Source organism: Nematolebias whitei, chromosome 10 (genome assembly GCF_014905685.2).
Source record: "Nematolebias whitei isolate Nwh7 chromosome 10, NemWhi1, whole genome shotgun sequence".
NCBI lineage: Eukaryota > Metazoa > Chordata > Actinopteri > Cyprinodontiformes > Rivulidae > Nematolebias > Nematolebias whitei.
In genome coordinates this window covers 897,758-911,831 of record NC_056507.1, presented here as the reverse complement: position 1 = coordinate 911,831, position 14,074 = coordinate 897,758, and the positions used below count along the sequence as shown (strand labels likewise).

The window sequence follows — 14,074 nt, the reverse complement described above, 5'->3', positions numbered from 1 at the left end:
TCCCAACTAGTCCCTACCAGCATCATAAAGTTCCCAACTAGTCCCTATACCAGGATCATAAATCAGAGAGACGGCAGATAACCAGCTGAACCAGGAAAGCTCAATTTCAACAAGACTATTTCTTGTAAAAGCTACAATTCATCCGATGGTTTCACAACAAATTGTCTTTGAGGTCTGAACAATAAAACATGTCTCAAAACATCAAGCTACAGGAATACAGAGTGAATGTTTACTGATGAAAAACAGCTAAAATGAGCTAAAATAATAATAAAAATAACAACAACAACCTTTATTTAACCAGGTTTGTCCCACTGAGCCCCAAAGATCTCTTTTACAAGAGAGACCTGTTTTTAAAGACCTAAAAACAAACTGAAGAGTAGCTGAAATGAGTGCAAAAACTGGAAATTATCTGAAAAAGCTGAAATTAGCAACAACAACCACAAAAACAGCTGAAAAGTAGCTAGAAAATCAGAACAACGTTTAAATTAGAAGGAAGTGGACAGAGCACATTTTTGCTGAATTAGGTTGAAAAAAGTTAAAATTACTGCAAACAATGAGGAATTAGCTAAAAAAGCTAAAATTAACATAAAATAGCTAAATAGTAGCTGAAATAGCAGAAAATGCTGAAACTTGCAGAAGTAAGCTAAAAGGAGCACAACAAGCTGAAATTAGAAGAAAGAAGTTAAGGAAACACAAAAATGTTGGAGTTAGCAGAAAGAATCTGATAGGAGCACAAAGCAGCTGAAAAACAGCTGAAATTAATTGAAAGTAGCAGAAAACAGTTTTAATTTTCAGAAAGAAGCTGAAGTAGGACATGAAAGGAGCAGTAAAAGGTTGTAAACACAAGTAGAGATCTGAAGGATGTAAAATGAGCTCAGTTAATTTTGTATGGGAACAAAAACAGAAAGCAGCTGAAATGAGCTGAAAGTAGCTGAAAACAGCTGTTGCTGCTTCTTGGTGTTTGTGATACTTTGTAAAAGTGTGTTTATCTTATTATTTTCATGCAGTTTAGTCTCATATGAACGAGACAAAAAGATTCTTCAGTAAACTGCAGACTGGATTTCGGCATCTGTTTTAAAAGTACATGTTTGTAAGGACACGACGTGCACGCCAACACGCACACGCACCCGTTGTGGGACTGGATGCTCAGGTAGTCTCTCTGGTTGGTGTGTCTGATGAATCGGATGCAGGAGACTTGACTGAAGGACTGCAGGCCGTTCTCGATGACGGACAGCTCACGAGACGCTGCACCGAAAACAAAGTGTTGTAGAAAGACGTGCACGTTCATGTTCCACACCAAAGCATTTGTGTTGACTCTGTTGACTCCGAGTCCCTGCGGTCACCTGGTTCTGGTTGTGAATGAGAGCTGCTTCTGATGACCCCCCAGCTAAAATAAAGTTATTATTTACACAAACTCACCTTCATCTTCATCCTCATCAGGAGAACAGAACAAACATGTATGACAGCAAATCATCTGCATATAACGATACCCTGTGCTCGTGCACGTCCCTTTGATCAGGATGCACAGACACTAAAGCTCATCTAGTGGGCGGCTGTGGCTGAGTGGTTAGAGCAGTTGTCCTCCAATGCAAGAGTTGAGGGTTCGAATCCACCAGCAGTCCATGGGCAAGACACTGAACCCCTCGTTGCCTCTGATGTGTGTCATCAGTGTATGAAAGTGATCTAAAGCTCTGATTAGTCTCTTTAGAATGATTTGTTCAATTAGCTTTGTAGAGATCTAGTATAGAGCTGTGTGAACGGGTGAATGAGGCACAGATGGTTGTAAAGAGCTTTGAGTGTCTGGATCAGATAGAAAGGAGCTGTATAGGTGCAGTCCATTTACCATTTATCTAGTGGCGACTGAGCAGTGACAAAGAAAACACTGTGGAGTTGATTCAAAGTGAACAAGAACATTATTTTCAACCTTTAACCAGGCAAGCCCCAGTGAGATCACAGATCTCCTTTGAAAGGGAGGCCTGGACCTAACGTGCACGTTTTTGGAATAACAAAATATTTCATAAGAATAACGGTGAAGTCCAGTTAAAACTGAGAACCAATTCAATTTGATGTGAAGTTAAAGGTCAAAAACTTTCCCTGCATCAAACAATCTGTGGCTCCTGAAGAGTCCATATTAACGAGAAAACAAAATATTCCATCAGATTAAAGAATCGATGTTTAATCTGGGATAACAACAGAAAAACAGAGTTGGAGCGTGTTATAACCAACATTCACGTGACTTATTGTTGACATGATTGACCCTTGAGGATTTTCACATTGAAGTTAGTGACACAACTTTTATTCTGAAGATAAAGTGAAGGAACAGGAAGCAGCTTACAGTAATGGTTGGCGATCACATAAGGCACGTAGACTTTTCCATCGGTGGACTTGGGCCACATGCAGCCTTGAGACGTGCACTGATCAGCATTCCTCTCCTCTTCAGAGTCATAAGCGATGTCGTCGATGACCAAAGGCTCGTCCTCCGCACGCACTGGGAAAGAACAGCTAAAAGTTGGTCCCTCCTGGAGGAGCTGTTACTGAAGCTGCATTTAAAGTCATCGCTCGTTTAGCTACAGAAAACCTGCGCATCACCAGACTTCAAGCTAACATCAGTTTCGGCTGATGTGGATCGAGCCGTAGCTGTTTTGGTCAAACTTTGAGAGTATTTGTGAAAGAACAGCTGCCATGCCGCTCACAGCACGTCCTGGTAGTGATCCTCAGCTACTACCACCTCACCGTCTGGAAAACTGTTAGCGTGTCCGTTAGCGGATGTGGGTTAGCTGTGGTGGCCATCTTGAACTAGAATTTGTTAAAGTACAGATTCTTTCCTTGTAGAGCGATTTATAAACTATTTTGCTAACAGACAGAATAGAGTTACTGCTAACGAAGAGTAGCCCTCAGAGTATGTGCTGGGAACAACTCTCAGCTACAACCACCCTGAATTTCCACAGCTAATCTCTAGAAGTGACCGAATTAAAGCCAGCGTTGTTTTTCATTCAGCTGTGTGGCCATCTTGAATTGGACGAACTTTATATTTAATAATCTCTTCTAAAAGATTCATTTGTATCTGTGCAGTGGTGTACCAGATATTTTGCTAACAGAGACAGAGTTGACTCTAAAAAGATGAGGCGACACTTTAAAGGCTAACCTTGTGTAATCTGTGAGCGCTCAGAGTTTGTCAGGATTAAATGAGGTCAAAACACTAAAATGGATCAACATAAAACCATTTAAGTGTTTTGATGTCTGAGGCGGCCATATTGGATGGAGTTCACTAAACGTTAACGAGTTGTCGACGTACGTCCAGTAATCGTTAGCTGCAAGTTTCATGAACCTCGGCGTGTGGGTTGACAGCAGACAAACTCACATACGTGCAAAAACATGATCGCCCCTTTCACCTTTAACTGGTGTTACTAAAGAAAACATGTGAAACGTGTTAGTTTCACATGTTTTCTACATGTTCCCTGGTCCCTGTGAAAGCTCACTGCTGAGAAACAGCTGAAATTAGCTAAAAACTTGCTGAAATGTAGCTGAAATGGAAGAACAATAGAAATTTAGCAGAACAAAGAAAAGACATGTTTGCTGAATTATGTTTACATGAACAGAAATGAGCACAACAATTAGGGAGTTTGTTAAAAATAAAAATGCTGAAATTAGCAACAAAAAAAAATGCTGAAAAGTAGCTGAAAAAAGCTTAAATTAGCAGAAGAAGGAGGAAGAAGTTGAAATGAGCTTAAAAAAAGGTGTGGAATTACCTGAAAAAGCTAAAAACAGCAGGAAAACAAAAAGAACACACATTTGTCCAATTAGGCTGAAAGAAGCAGAAAAAATGGGAATTAACTGAAAAAAAGCTGAAATTAGCATAAAACAGTTAAATAGTAGCTGAAATAGTAAAAAAAAGGCTGAAACTTGCAGAAATAAGCTGAAAGGAGCAGAACAAGCTGAAATTAGCAGAAAGAATCTGAAAGGAGCACAAAAAAACTGAAAAAATAGCTGACATTAGCTGAAAGTAGCTGAAAACAGTTAAAGTTTGCAACAGGAAGCTGAAAGAAGCTGAAGCAGAACAAAATGTGAAAGGAGCAGTAAAAGGTTGTAAACACATGTAAAGATATGAAGGAGGTAAAATGAGCTCAGTTCATTTTCTGTGAGAACAAAATGGTAGAAAAAGCTAAAAATGTCAAACAGCTAAAGTTGCACCAAAACCAAAAGTTACAGCAGGATTGTCCTGAAAGAGCCGAACGTTTTGATTTGTTGAAAAAGACTGAAAACTGCGGGACGAGAAACGTGCTGAATATGGTACAGAAGAAAACTGGATGACAGCAGGTGTGCGCACGCTTCATGCACGTTCAAATATTCAGGCTTGGACTGAAGTCCAAAAAGTTCAGGGTGGGCAACCAATGAGTTTAACATCAAAACCAGATCAGTTTGATTTATTGTTGAGCAAACCAAACTCCTAGAACTTATTTAGAGTTGTTATCAGTTCCTGCAGCACTGCACGTCATGTTCGTGCACGTTCGTGCACGTTTCATGACAGAAGAGTCAAACAGGAAGTAAAACATGAAAGAGTCTGATACAGTCATAACCAACTCGTTCTGGACTCACCAACGTCTTTGTTGGCCCTCCACAGGAGCTCAGACACCGACAGCTCCTGCTCAGAGACAACAGTGTCAAAATGTGTGGACAGAAATGTCCTCATTCAAAGAGCCGGGACAGAAAAAGACTAAATGTCCTCATTCAAAGAGCCGGGACAGAAAAAGACTAAACGTCCTCATTCAAAGAGCCGGGACAGAAAAAGACTAAATGTCCTCATTCAAAGAGCCGGGACAGAAAAAGACTAAATATCCTCATTCAATCACTTCATTTATACATAAAACTTTATTTATAAAGCACTTTAAAACAACTGTTGGCCAAAGAGTTGTACACTAACACATGCAAACATAAAAAACTATAAAATCAACAAATACCATCAAAGTAATGAACAGTTAAAATCATAAAACAGTAAAAACAGTAAAACCAACATTTCAAGCTGAGTTTAAAGCCAAAGAGAAAAATGTGTCTTCAGAGAAGATTTAAAAACAGGAAGTGATGTCAGAGGCAGCTCGGTCACCTCTCAGCCTCCTGTTGGGCTTTGGGACGACCAACAGCAGCTGATCAGCTGATCAGCTGACCTCAGAGAGCGTGAGAGAACAGCTGGAGCAGGTCGGACAGACACTGTGAGACCATGAAGACATTTGAAAACAAACAAAAGAACCTTAAAATTAATCCGGAAACAAACTGGGAGTGATTTTAGGACAGGGGTGACGTGATCTCGTTTTCTGGTGCCAGTTAAAAGACGAGCAGCAGAGTTCTGAACCAGCTGAAGTCGAGTCAGTAACAAAAAAGCTGGACTTGACCACAGATTTAATCTGAGCATCCAGTTTAAAATCGCACCGCAGTGGTTAATTTGAGCCGGATCCTGCCAGAACAAGATCCGGGAACTCTCTGGATGGATGGATGGACGGACTGATGGATGGATGAACGGATGGATGGACTGATGGATGGATGGACTGATGGATGGATGGATGGACTGATGGACGGATGGATGGACTGATGGATGGATGGATGGATGGACGGACGGACTGATGGATGGATGGATGAACGGACGGATGGATGGACGGATGGACTGATGGACGGATGGATGGACTGATGGATGGATGGATGGACAGATTGATGGATGGACTGATGGACTGATGGACGGATGGATGGACTGATGGATGGATGGATGGACAGATAGATGGATGGACTGATGGACGGATGGATGATGGACTGATGGATGGACGGATGGACTGATGGATGGATGGACGGATGGATGGACGGACTGATGGATGAACGGACTGATGGATGGATGGACTGATGGATGGACGGATGGATGGATGGACTGATGGATGGATGGACTGATGGATGGACGGATGGATGGATGGACTGATGGATGGATGGACGGATGGATGGACTGATGGATGGATGGATGGACGGACGGACAGATGGATGGACGGACAGATGGATGGATGGACTGATGGATGGATGGACGGATGGATGGACTGATGGATGGATGGATGGATGGACGGACAGATGGATGGATGGACTGATGGATGGATGGACTGATGGATGGATGGACTGATGGATGGATGGATGGTCGTTAGTTGGACAACAGAGAACTGAAGCCCCCCCCCCCCCCCATTACAGTGTAACTCCTACCTACTTGAATTTCATGCTCAAAAGCACTTCGGTTTACCTGCAGCCTCAGTTCAACTCCAGTCCATAAAAACACTCCTCTCCAAACTAAACATTGACTGCTCCGATGGTCACAGGGGGGGGGGGGTCACAGGGTAACGCTCGAGATGGTTCAGGTTCAGAGTGTGAGGTTCAGTCAGAGCAGGTAGTGTTTGTGTTTCAGTTTGTTTCCTTAATGACAATTAGCAAAAACAGCTGAAAAGTAGCTAAAAATGCAGAAAGAAGCTTAAATTACCAAAAGGAAGTGGAGAGAGACATTTTTGCTGAATTAGGCTGAAAAAGGCAGAAATGAGTGCAAAAAAATTTAGCTGGAAAAAAGCTGAAATTAGCTTAAAACAGTTAAATAGCAGCTGAAATAGTAGAAAAAGCTGAAACTTGCAGAAATAAGCTGAAAGGCGCAGAAGAAGCTGAAATTAGCAGAAAGAATCTGAAAGGAGTACAAAACAGCTGAAAAAACAGCTGAAATTGACCGAAAGTAGCTGAAAATATTTTAAATTTGCAGCAGGAAGCTGAAAGCAGCTGAAGCAGAACAAAGTGTGAAAGAAGCAGTAAAAGGTTGTGAAGGATGGAAAATGAGCTCAGTTCATTTTCTGTAAGAACAAAATGGAAGAAAAGGCTAAATATTTCAAAAAGCTAAAGTTGCACCAAAAGTCGGAGCAGGATTGTCTGAAACAGCTGAACATTTTGATTCATGGTTTGTTGAAACAGCTGAAAAACGTGCAGAAGACAACTGGATGGCAGCAGATGCTTCGTCATCGTTCAGACTGTTAATTCTAAAAAGACTTTCAAGGAAAAGAATAAATTAAATGTTTTACATTAAGCAGAACACGACGTTGACCTTGTCATTTGACCTTGATATGAATGTTACCTTCTCGTCCTGGGCCCAGCAGCAGGTGGAGACCACCAGGACCACCAAGACAGCGAGTGTGGACTTCATCATAGTCATGTTTCCAGTGTGCAGATGTGGATCCAGCTGCAGCTCCTGTTTATACGGCGCCCAGCTCGGCAGCAGCAGGCCTGTTCCCAGCAGAACCAGAACTTCTCCTGGAAGCTGTGGGAGGGTCCGTCCTGGCAACACCTGCTGGACTTTTATCAAGAAAGTTCAGTTTGTTTGCATAAAGCAAAATGGCCAAAAACGTTTAAACCGTGTCTACATTTATTTGTTTGTTGCCAGTAAAATATCTCACAAACAACCGGATGGATTTCAATAAACGTTGAAGTCAGCCCACTCAAGATGGCCGCCACAGCTAATCCACTTCAGTCAGAACGTAAAGAACGAACTCTGCTGATTTTACAGAACGTGAGCTACTTGGACAATAACCAATATTTTTAATTAAACTTGGACAATAACTAATATTTTTAATTGGACAATAACGAATATTTTTAATTAAAACTTTGACAATAACTAATATTTTTAATTGGACAATAACCAATATTTTTAATTGGACAATAACTAATATTTTTAATTAAACTTGGACAATAACGAATATTTTTAATTTAACTTGGACAATAACCAATATTTTTAATTGGACAATAACGAATATTTTTAATTAAAACTTTGACAATAACGAATATTTTTAATTAAACTTGGACAATAACCAATATTTTTAATTGGACAATAACGAATATTTTTAATTAAAACTTTGACAATAACGAATATTTTTAATTAAACTTGGACAATAACCAATATTTTTAATTGGACAATAACTAATCATTTTTTGAATGTCCAGAGGACCAGATTGAACTTTTTTGGATTTTTCTACCTGGATTATTGAGCATGCTTCAGGACTAATCATTTTAATTAAAACTTAGTAATGAATATTTTTAATTGGACAATAACTAATCATTTTAATTAAAACTTAAGGCTGACGAGAAACAACAGTCTGCCTGAAAAAATTAACAGCTGTGTCTTATCTGAATCTGACTCCCCTGTTTGGCCTTGAAACAGGCCGACATCAAATTTCTCCTGGGGTGTGTGTAAACTAAGAAGGCTCTGCTCTATCCATCCCCTGCACCCCCACCCCCAGAACTTCTGTGAATGCGTATCAGAGCTGTACCGGCTGACACCAACATCTTAACAGGACTACGGTCTATCTGGAAGTGCTTCGTGGACAAATCTCACCGTCTTGTCATGCATGTAACGTGTCTTTAAATGTGCTGCTGGTGGAGTTGGAGAAGGATCATTCAGAACATTCACTCATCGTCAATTGGTCTGACACACGTTGTAATTCAGTTCAAGGTAGAGCACAGGCTGCACTGGCCCAAAGACAAGTTGTGCAAGATCAAAGCCTACCTGGACCCAGCATGCAATCATTGCAAACAAACTCCAGTTACCAGTGGTGGCAAGGGCACCACCCCACCACATTACCTCGAATAAGACAAAAAACATTGCATTAAAATGAAATAATAAAAATAATTCAAAATATATGTATATCATTTTTTTTTAGTTGTGTAAGATAAATGTTATAACAAAGTCCATGCTCAATAATCCAGGTATAAAATCCAACATTTTTCAGTCAGGTCATCTGGGCAGTTTCTGTTTTTGTGCAGGACGGCCCCCAGAAACCATCTTAGCTCCAGCAAACTGGTTGATCCACTTAAGGAGTTTACTGCTTGGTGGGGAAACGGTTTACTGGAACTCCTCTGACTGATGAAGCCCTCTGGATAGAGGGCGAAACGTTTCTATAAAAAAGAAACTGTCCAGATGACCTGACTGAGAATTATTGGATGTTTTAATGCCATTTAATTTTCACCTGTTATTCCCAATTTGTACGCATCCTTTTATGGTTGTCCATTGTTGTCATCATTCTTTGTTAAATCAGGTCTCTCTTGTAAATGAGTCCTCGAGGCTCAATGGGATTTACCTGTTTAAATAAAGGTTGAATGAAAAATGTCCACCTTGGGGTGCAACAATCTTTGCCCATAGACTCTCGTTAAAAGTTGTACATGCACAGTAGCTCCTCTTAAATACAAGAGATAGAACCATTCCTGGGGTGCACCTCTCCTGCGCCCAGAGCTGATTGCAGCATGATTTGTATTTCACCCACCCTCCCACGGTGGGAGGGTGGGACTTTCGCCACGGGGCTGACGTCACATCATCGGTCATAAAATTCACCTGATTGACAGGTCGAGCCACGGGAGTTGGAAAGGATCGGACAGAGATGCGAAATGGAGCAAGAAAAATTAAATAATTCAGTGGAGTCACTGAAAACAATACATTTTGAGATGATTTCAAAAATTTTGGGACACATGGAAGTCTTTTGTATGTATGTTGGTGAAGCTTCTCAGTCATCCAGGACATGATGAATTCAAAAAGCTTCAATACAAAAACTGGACTTTATTTGTAACAGAAGACGTTTCGCTCCTCATCCGAGGAGCTTCCTCAATTCAAAGAACAGAGTGAGAGATACAGGTTGTAAGGCTGAGTGAGATAAGACACACACACATGTAGATTGACAGTTCACACCTCAACAGTAGGGGTTTCTTAAAGTCTTTGTTCCTCTAATTCACAGACGAGGCAAGAACAGAGGGGCCTCGTCTGCGAATTAGAATTCAATTAGAATTTGAATTCTTTTGTATGTAGACTGTATGTTTGACTGATCCGGTGTGGGAGGGAAGAGGTGGGGTGGTTTCTGTGTTTCTGTTCCATGTTGTTGTTGTTGTTGTTGTTGTTTTGGGGAAGAAAAAAATCAATATAAAAAAAAAAACCAACTCAAGTGTTGCCCGGTGGTTGGACATGTTGTTTTTAATCATCTCTACAACTCGTTTCTGTTGGTTTGGTTTGACTGACCCAAGCGAGGTGCAGGAGCGCTGTGCAGTCCACGTCCGGCTTTGAGGGAAACCAAAAACAGTCGTGCGCTGTCAGACGTGGAGCGTCCGATGCTGCAGCCTGCATGCATGTGAAACAGCTGTTTAGTACTAAACGTGCACTTGTGCACAAACAGGTGAGTTTTTGTTCTTTACATGTGAAATAAAACAACTTGTTGGACGAGCTGAGGCAGAACTCTGACTGATGGTTGTGTTTCTGGGGGGGGTTGAGCTCGTCTGTGCACTTTTACAGACCCTCAAATATCAAGCGGAGCACCACACTGAGCCAAGAGAAAAACAAAGTTTAGGAACAGATAAAAAGAACAAACCGAACGGAGAGGGTGCGTAGTTTTAGGATCCGATAAAAATGAGATTAAAAGATGTATTTAGTGTATTTAATGTGGTCGATTGTTCCCTAAAGGAACAAGTTTTACAACATTCAAACAAGAGAAAACCACATGATAAGACACGGTGCTCATGTGTCGATGGGTTAAACAGAAGCAGTCTGAGAAAAGTTGGATTTGTTTCTGTTTAATGAGTGTCCTTAAATAATGAAGCATGTTCCAGATGCTCCTGGTTCTCTGGTTACTCACCATTTTACCCCCAGCTTCAATAAAAACACTTTTGAAGGACACCAGGGCGCGCTTCGCAGTAAACCCCACCTCAGAGAACTTGGATGACTTGGTCTTCACAGCAGTCATCGTGCACCATCTGTCAGGCGTGTGACAGAAACAGCTGCTCCGTTACACATGTACACAGTGTTGTGCACATTGTGGGTCCATTTGAACACGGAGTTACAGCTGCAGGTTGGACATCACGTTCATTTCAGTAACCACTTTATAACCGATAAGTTTACATCTCCTGCGTTCCCTGATTTTATGAACGTGGCATCAAGTACCTCTGAGTATGGCTGTGTGCAACGCTTTGATGGAGAGCTAGAAGACACCAACCAGGCACAACCCTAGAAGCCTGCGGTCTCTGAAATGCTTTCACCTCATGCCTCGACCGATGAACTCCTTTCAGCTTGTCATGGGGAGACCGATCAGGACAAAACTGGACCAACTGTTGAAGCTCGGATTCAGGAGCAGTGTGGCTTCTGTCCTGATCGTGGAACAGATCCTGAAACTTGCAGAACTGCAGAGGGTCGTGGGAGTTAGACTCTCCAGTCTGCATGGGTTTTGTGGACCTGAAGGAGGCGTATGGCCGTGTTCTCTGAGGCCGCAGGACTACGCCTGGGTTGCTTTTAACAGCTCTCCAGTCCTTGTAGAATCAAAGCAGGAGCTCTGGAACAAAGTCGAGCTTGTTCTCATTGTGGGTTGGACTCTACCAGGGCTGTTCCTCGTCTCTGATCCTGTTGGTGGTCTTCATGGACAGGATCTCAAGGGAGGAGGGCATCTGGTTTGGGAACCTCAGGGTCTCATTTCTGCTGTATGTGGCTGATGTGGTTCTGTTGGTCTTTGAGCCAAGACTTTCAGCGTGGACTGGGGCAGTTCACAGCAGAGTGTGAAGATGGGATGAGAATCAGTTCCTCCAAGTCTGAGGTCAAAGTTTTAAACTGGAGATGGGTGGAAAGCCCCCTCCACGTCAGGAAAGTGGGGATTTTTGCCTCGGGTGGAGGAGGCCAAATATCTGGGCATCCTGTTTACGAGCGATGGTAAGATGGAGCGTGAAACAGATCAGTGCATCGACCTCAGTAATGAGGGCGTTGTTTCGGTTGGCTGTGATGAAGAAAGCCCAGTCTAAAGGCATAGCTCTGGATTTACTGGTCTTCATTCCAACCCTCAGCTACGGTCATGAGGTTTGGATCAAGACTGCAAGAACCAGATCCTGGATCCAAACAGCTGAAATGAGCGTCCTTCATCAGGTGGCTGGGCTCAGCCTTAAGAAGGGTGAGGAGCTCCATCATCAAGGGGGAGCTCAGAGTAGAGCTTCTCTGCATCGAAAGGAGTCAGAGATGGATCTTAACCGACTCCTGATTAGGAAGCATCTGGAACATCTTTTTGGAGGTTTTCTGGACCCGTCCCGCTGAAAGGAGGCCCTGGAGCAGACCCAGAGCTCTTTGGTCTACAACTCCTGAGGGGAGCGGGACAGTTTCTCAGAGAGGGACGCCGGTCTTTCTCTCTTGGACCTGTTGCTGCCATGAACCAACTCTGGATAAGAGGTAGAGGATGGAGATGAAGAGTCTTTGATGGGAATCATTCAGTCTTGTTACAACCTGAACTGAAATCTGACTGAACGGTTCTGGGACAAAAAAAGTCTTGGTTGGGACATCCCTTGTTCATCACACATTTCTTAATAAAACTTTACAGATACACAAACAGAAAAACTTTTATTTCTATATGTTGAACTGAAAATAATAAAATTAAAATCCATACTTTGGAAGGTTGCGCAGGAACCCTGCAGATGGTTTCTTTTTTAAATCATAAAGAAACAATGATCTGCGACGTCTGTTGTCATGGGAACAAGAAGACAACCAGAGGTTTCCAGAGGTGACATTCAAACACTGATTCAAACATTTATTCAAACACTAAAAGCAGCAAGACGAGACAAAGAACAGCACAAGTCAAAATGAAACGAGAATATTTTCATTGTTTCAATGAGCAGAAAAGATTTCACTGATAAATCAACTGTGTTAATGTCTGAGGACAGAACCAGAGTCCGGTTAATGACAGAGGTCCAGAACCATGAAGATCAGAAGGACAGGTTGATGAGCGGAGCATCGTTCTCCTTCTTGTCCTCCGGACTCCATTTGATAAGTGGAGAACTAAGGTCAATGAGCTGAAAGAGCAAAACACACAAGTTGGAAATAATCAAAGTTATGGATCAAAAATGAACTAGAAGTTCTAGAAGTTAAAACGTTAAGTGGCTTCATTAGTCATCACAAACGTCACTGTATGCATTTTGTTGGCTTTGCTCATCGATTAAAACCAAACGATGAACCCGGTGAGTCAGCGCCTGGATTCTGCAGCCAGCGGGTGCTGAGGACCGGACCAAGCTGCTGCGTGACAAGATGATTCCTCCAGACAACGCCCTCAGAGAAGACACTGAACGAGTTACATTTAGAGGAACATCTACAACCTCCTGCTCCAGCTGCAGAAAAGTCCTGCAGGTGGATTCAGTCAAGTTCATGTTCACAAATGAACAAACCTCTGGATGTTTGTGACTCGCTCTGATCATCTCTCTCCAGTTTTAGCTTCTCTCCACTCCCCGTCACATCCAGGACTGAATTCAAATCTTACTTCTAACCTACAAAGCCCTCAACAACCTAGCTCCATCTTATATTACAGATCTTATTGTTCCATATTTTACTAACAGAGCACTTCACTCTCAGACTGCAGGTTTACTTGTGGTTCCTAGAGTTTCCAGCAGCAGAATGGAGGAAGATCTTCCAGTTCTCAGGCTCCTCTGAGCGAGGCTGACACATTGTCCAGTTTAAGACTGGGATTAAGACTTTCCTCTTTAATAAATCCTATAGTTAGGGTCGGCTGGGGTTTCCTGAGCTGTCCCTTAGTTCTGCTGCTATAGACTTAGACTGCTGGAGGACAAACATGTCCCGTCTCTGCTGCTGTCTTTACTTGCTCTGCTCTTCCTGTTTGTATTTGTAAATAGTTTTTCTGTCCTTGACGTGTTCTTGTCTTCCAGTAGGGAGAACACCTGCGCCAACATCTGGACCTGCCACTCTGTGTCCGTCTGTCTCTCCTTCCTGTCCTCTCAACCAGCCGGTCGAAGCAGATGGTCTCTTGTCCTGAGCTGGTTCTGCTGGAGGTTTCTTCCTCATGAGGGAGTTTTTCCTTCCACAGTCTCTTTTGAAGATTCAACCCAACCTGCTGCTTCTTCACCGACTGACTTTTGTATCTGAAGGTTTCTGTTCAGTGTCCTGAGACAACTCTTGTGACTTGGAGACAGAGACAAAACTGAATTTAATTTTCTTTCCTGGTGGCAGAAGTCACTGTGTGAGGGACAGAGGACACCCTGAACAGGTCTCCAGTCCACCACAGGGACA

The 14,074-nt window shown here is 42.3% G+C and overlaps 1 protein-coding gene across 1 annotated transcript in view; it reads right to left on the bottom strand.

The window, feature by feature from the left end:
• The window catches only part of LOC119415373 (high choriolytic enzyme 1), an 11,847-nt gene extending 4,628 nt beyond the window's left edge, over positions 1–7,219 (bottom strand). Inside the window, exons 1-4 of the mRNA XM_037682505.1 lie at positions 7,133–7,219; positions 4,597–4,642; positions 2,336–2,488; positions 1,128–1,245 (exon numbers count right to left, since the gene is read on the bottom strand). Coding sequence (XP_037538433.1) covers positions 1,128–1,245; positions 2,336–2,488; positions 4,597–4,642; positions 7,133–7,210 — 395 coding nt within the window. The 5' untranslated portion in view covers positions 7,211–7,219. The remainder of the gene's footprint in view (positions 1–1,127; positions 1,246–2,335; positions 2,489–4,596; positions 4,643–7,132) is intronic.
• Between the last annotated feature and the right edge of the window lie 6,855 nt (positions 7,220–14,074).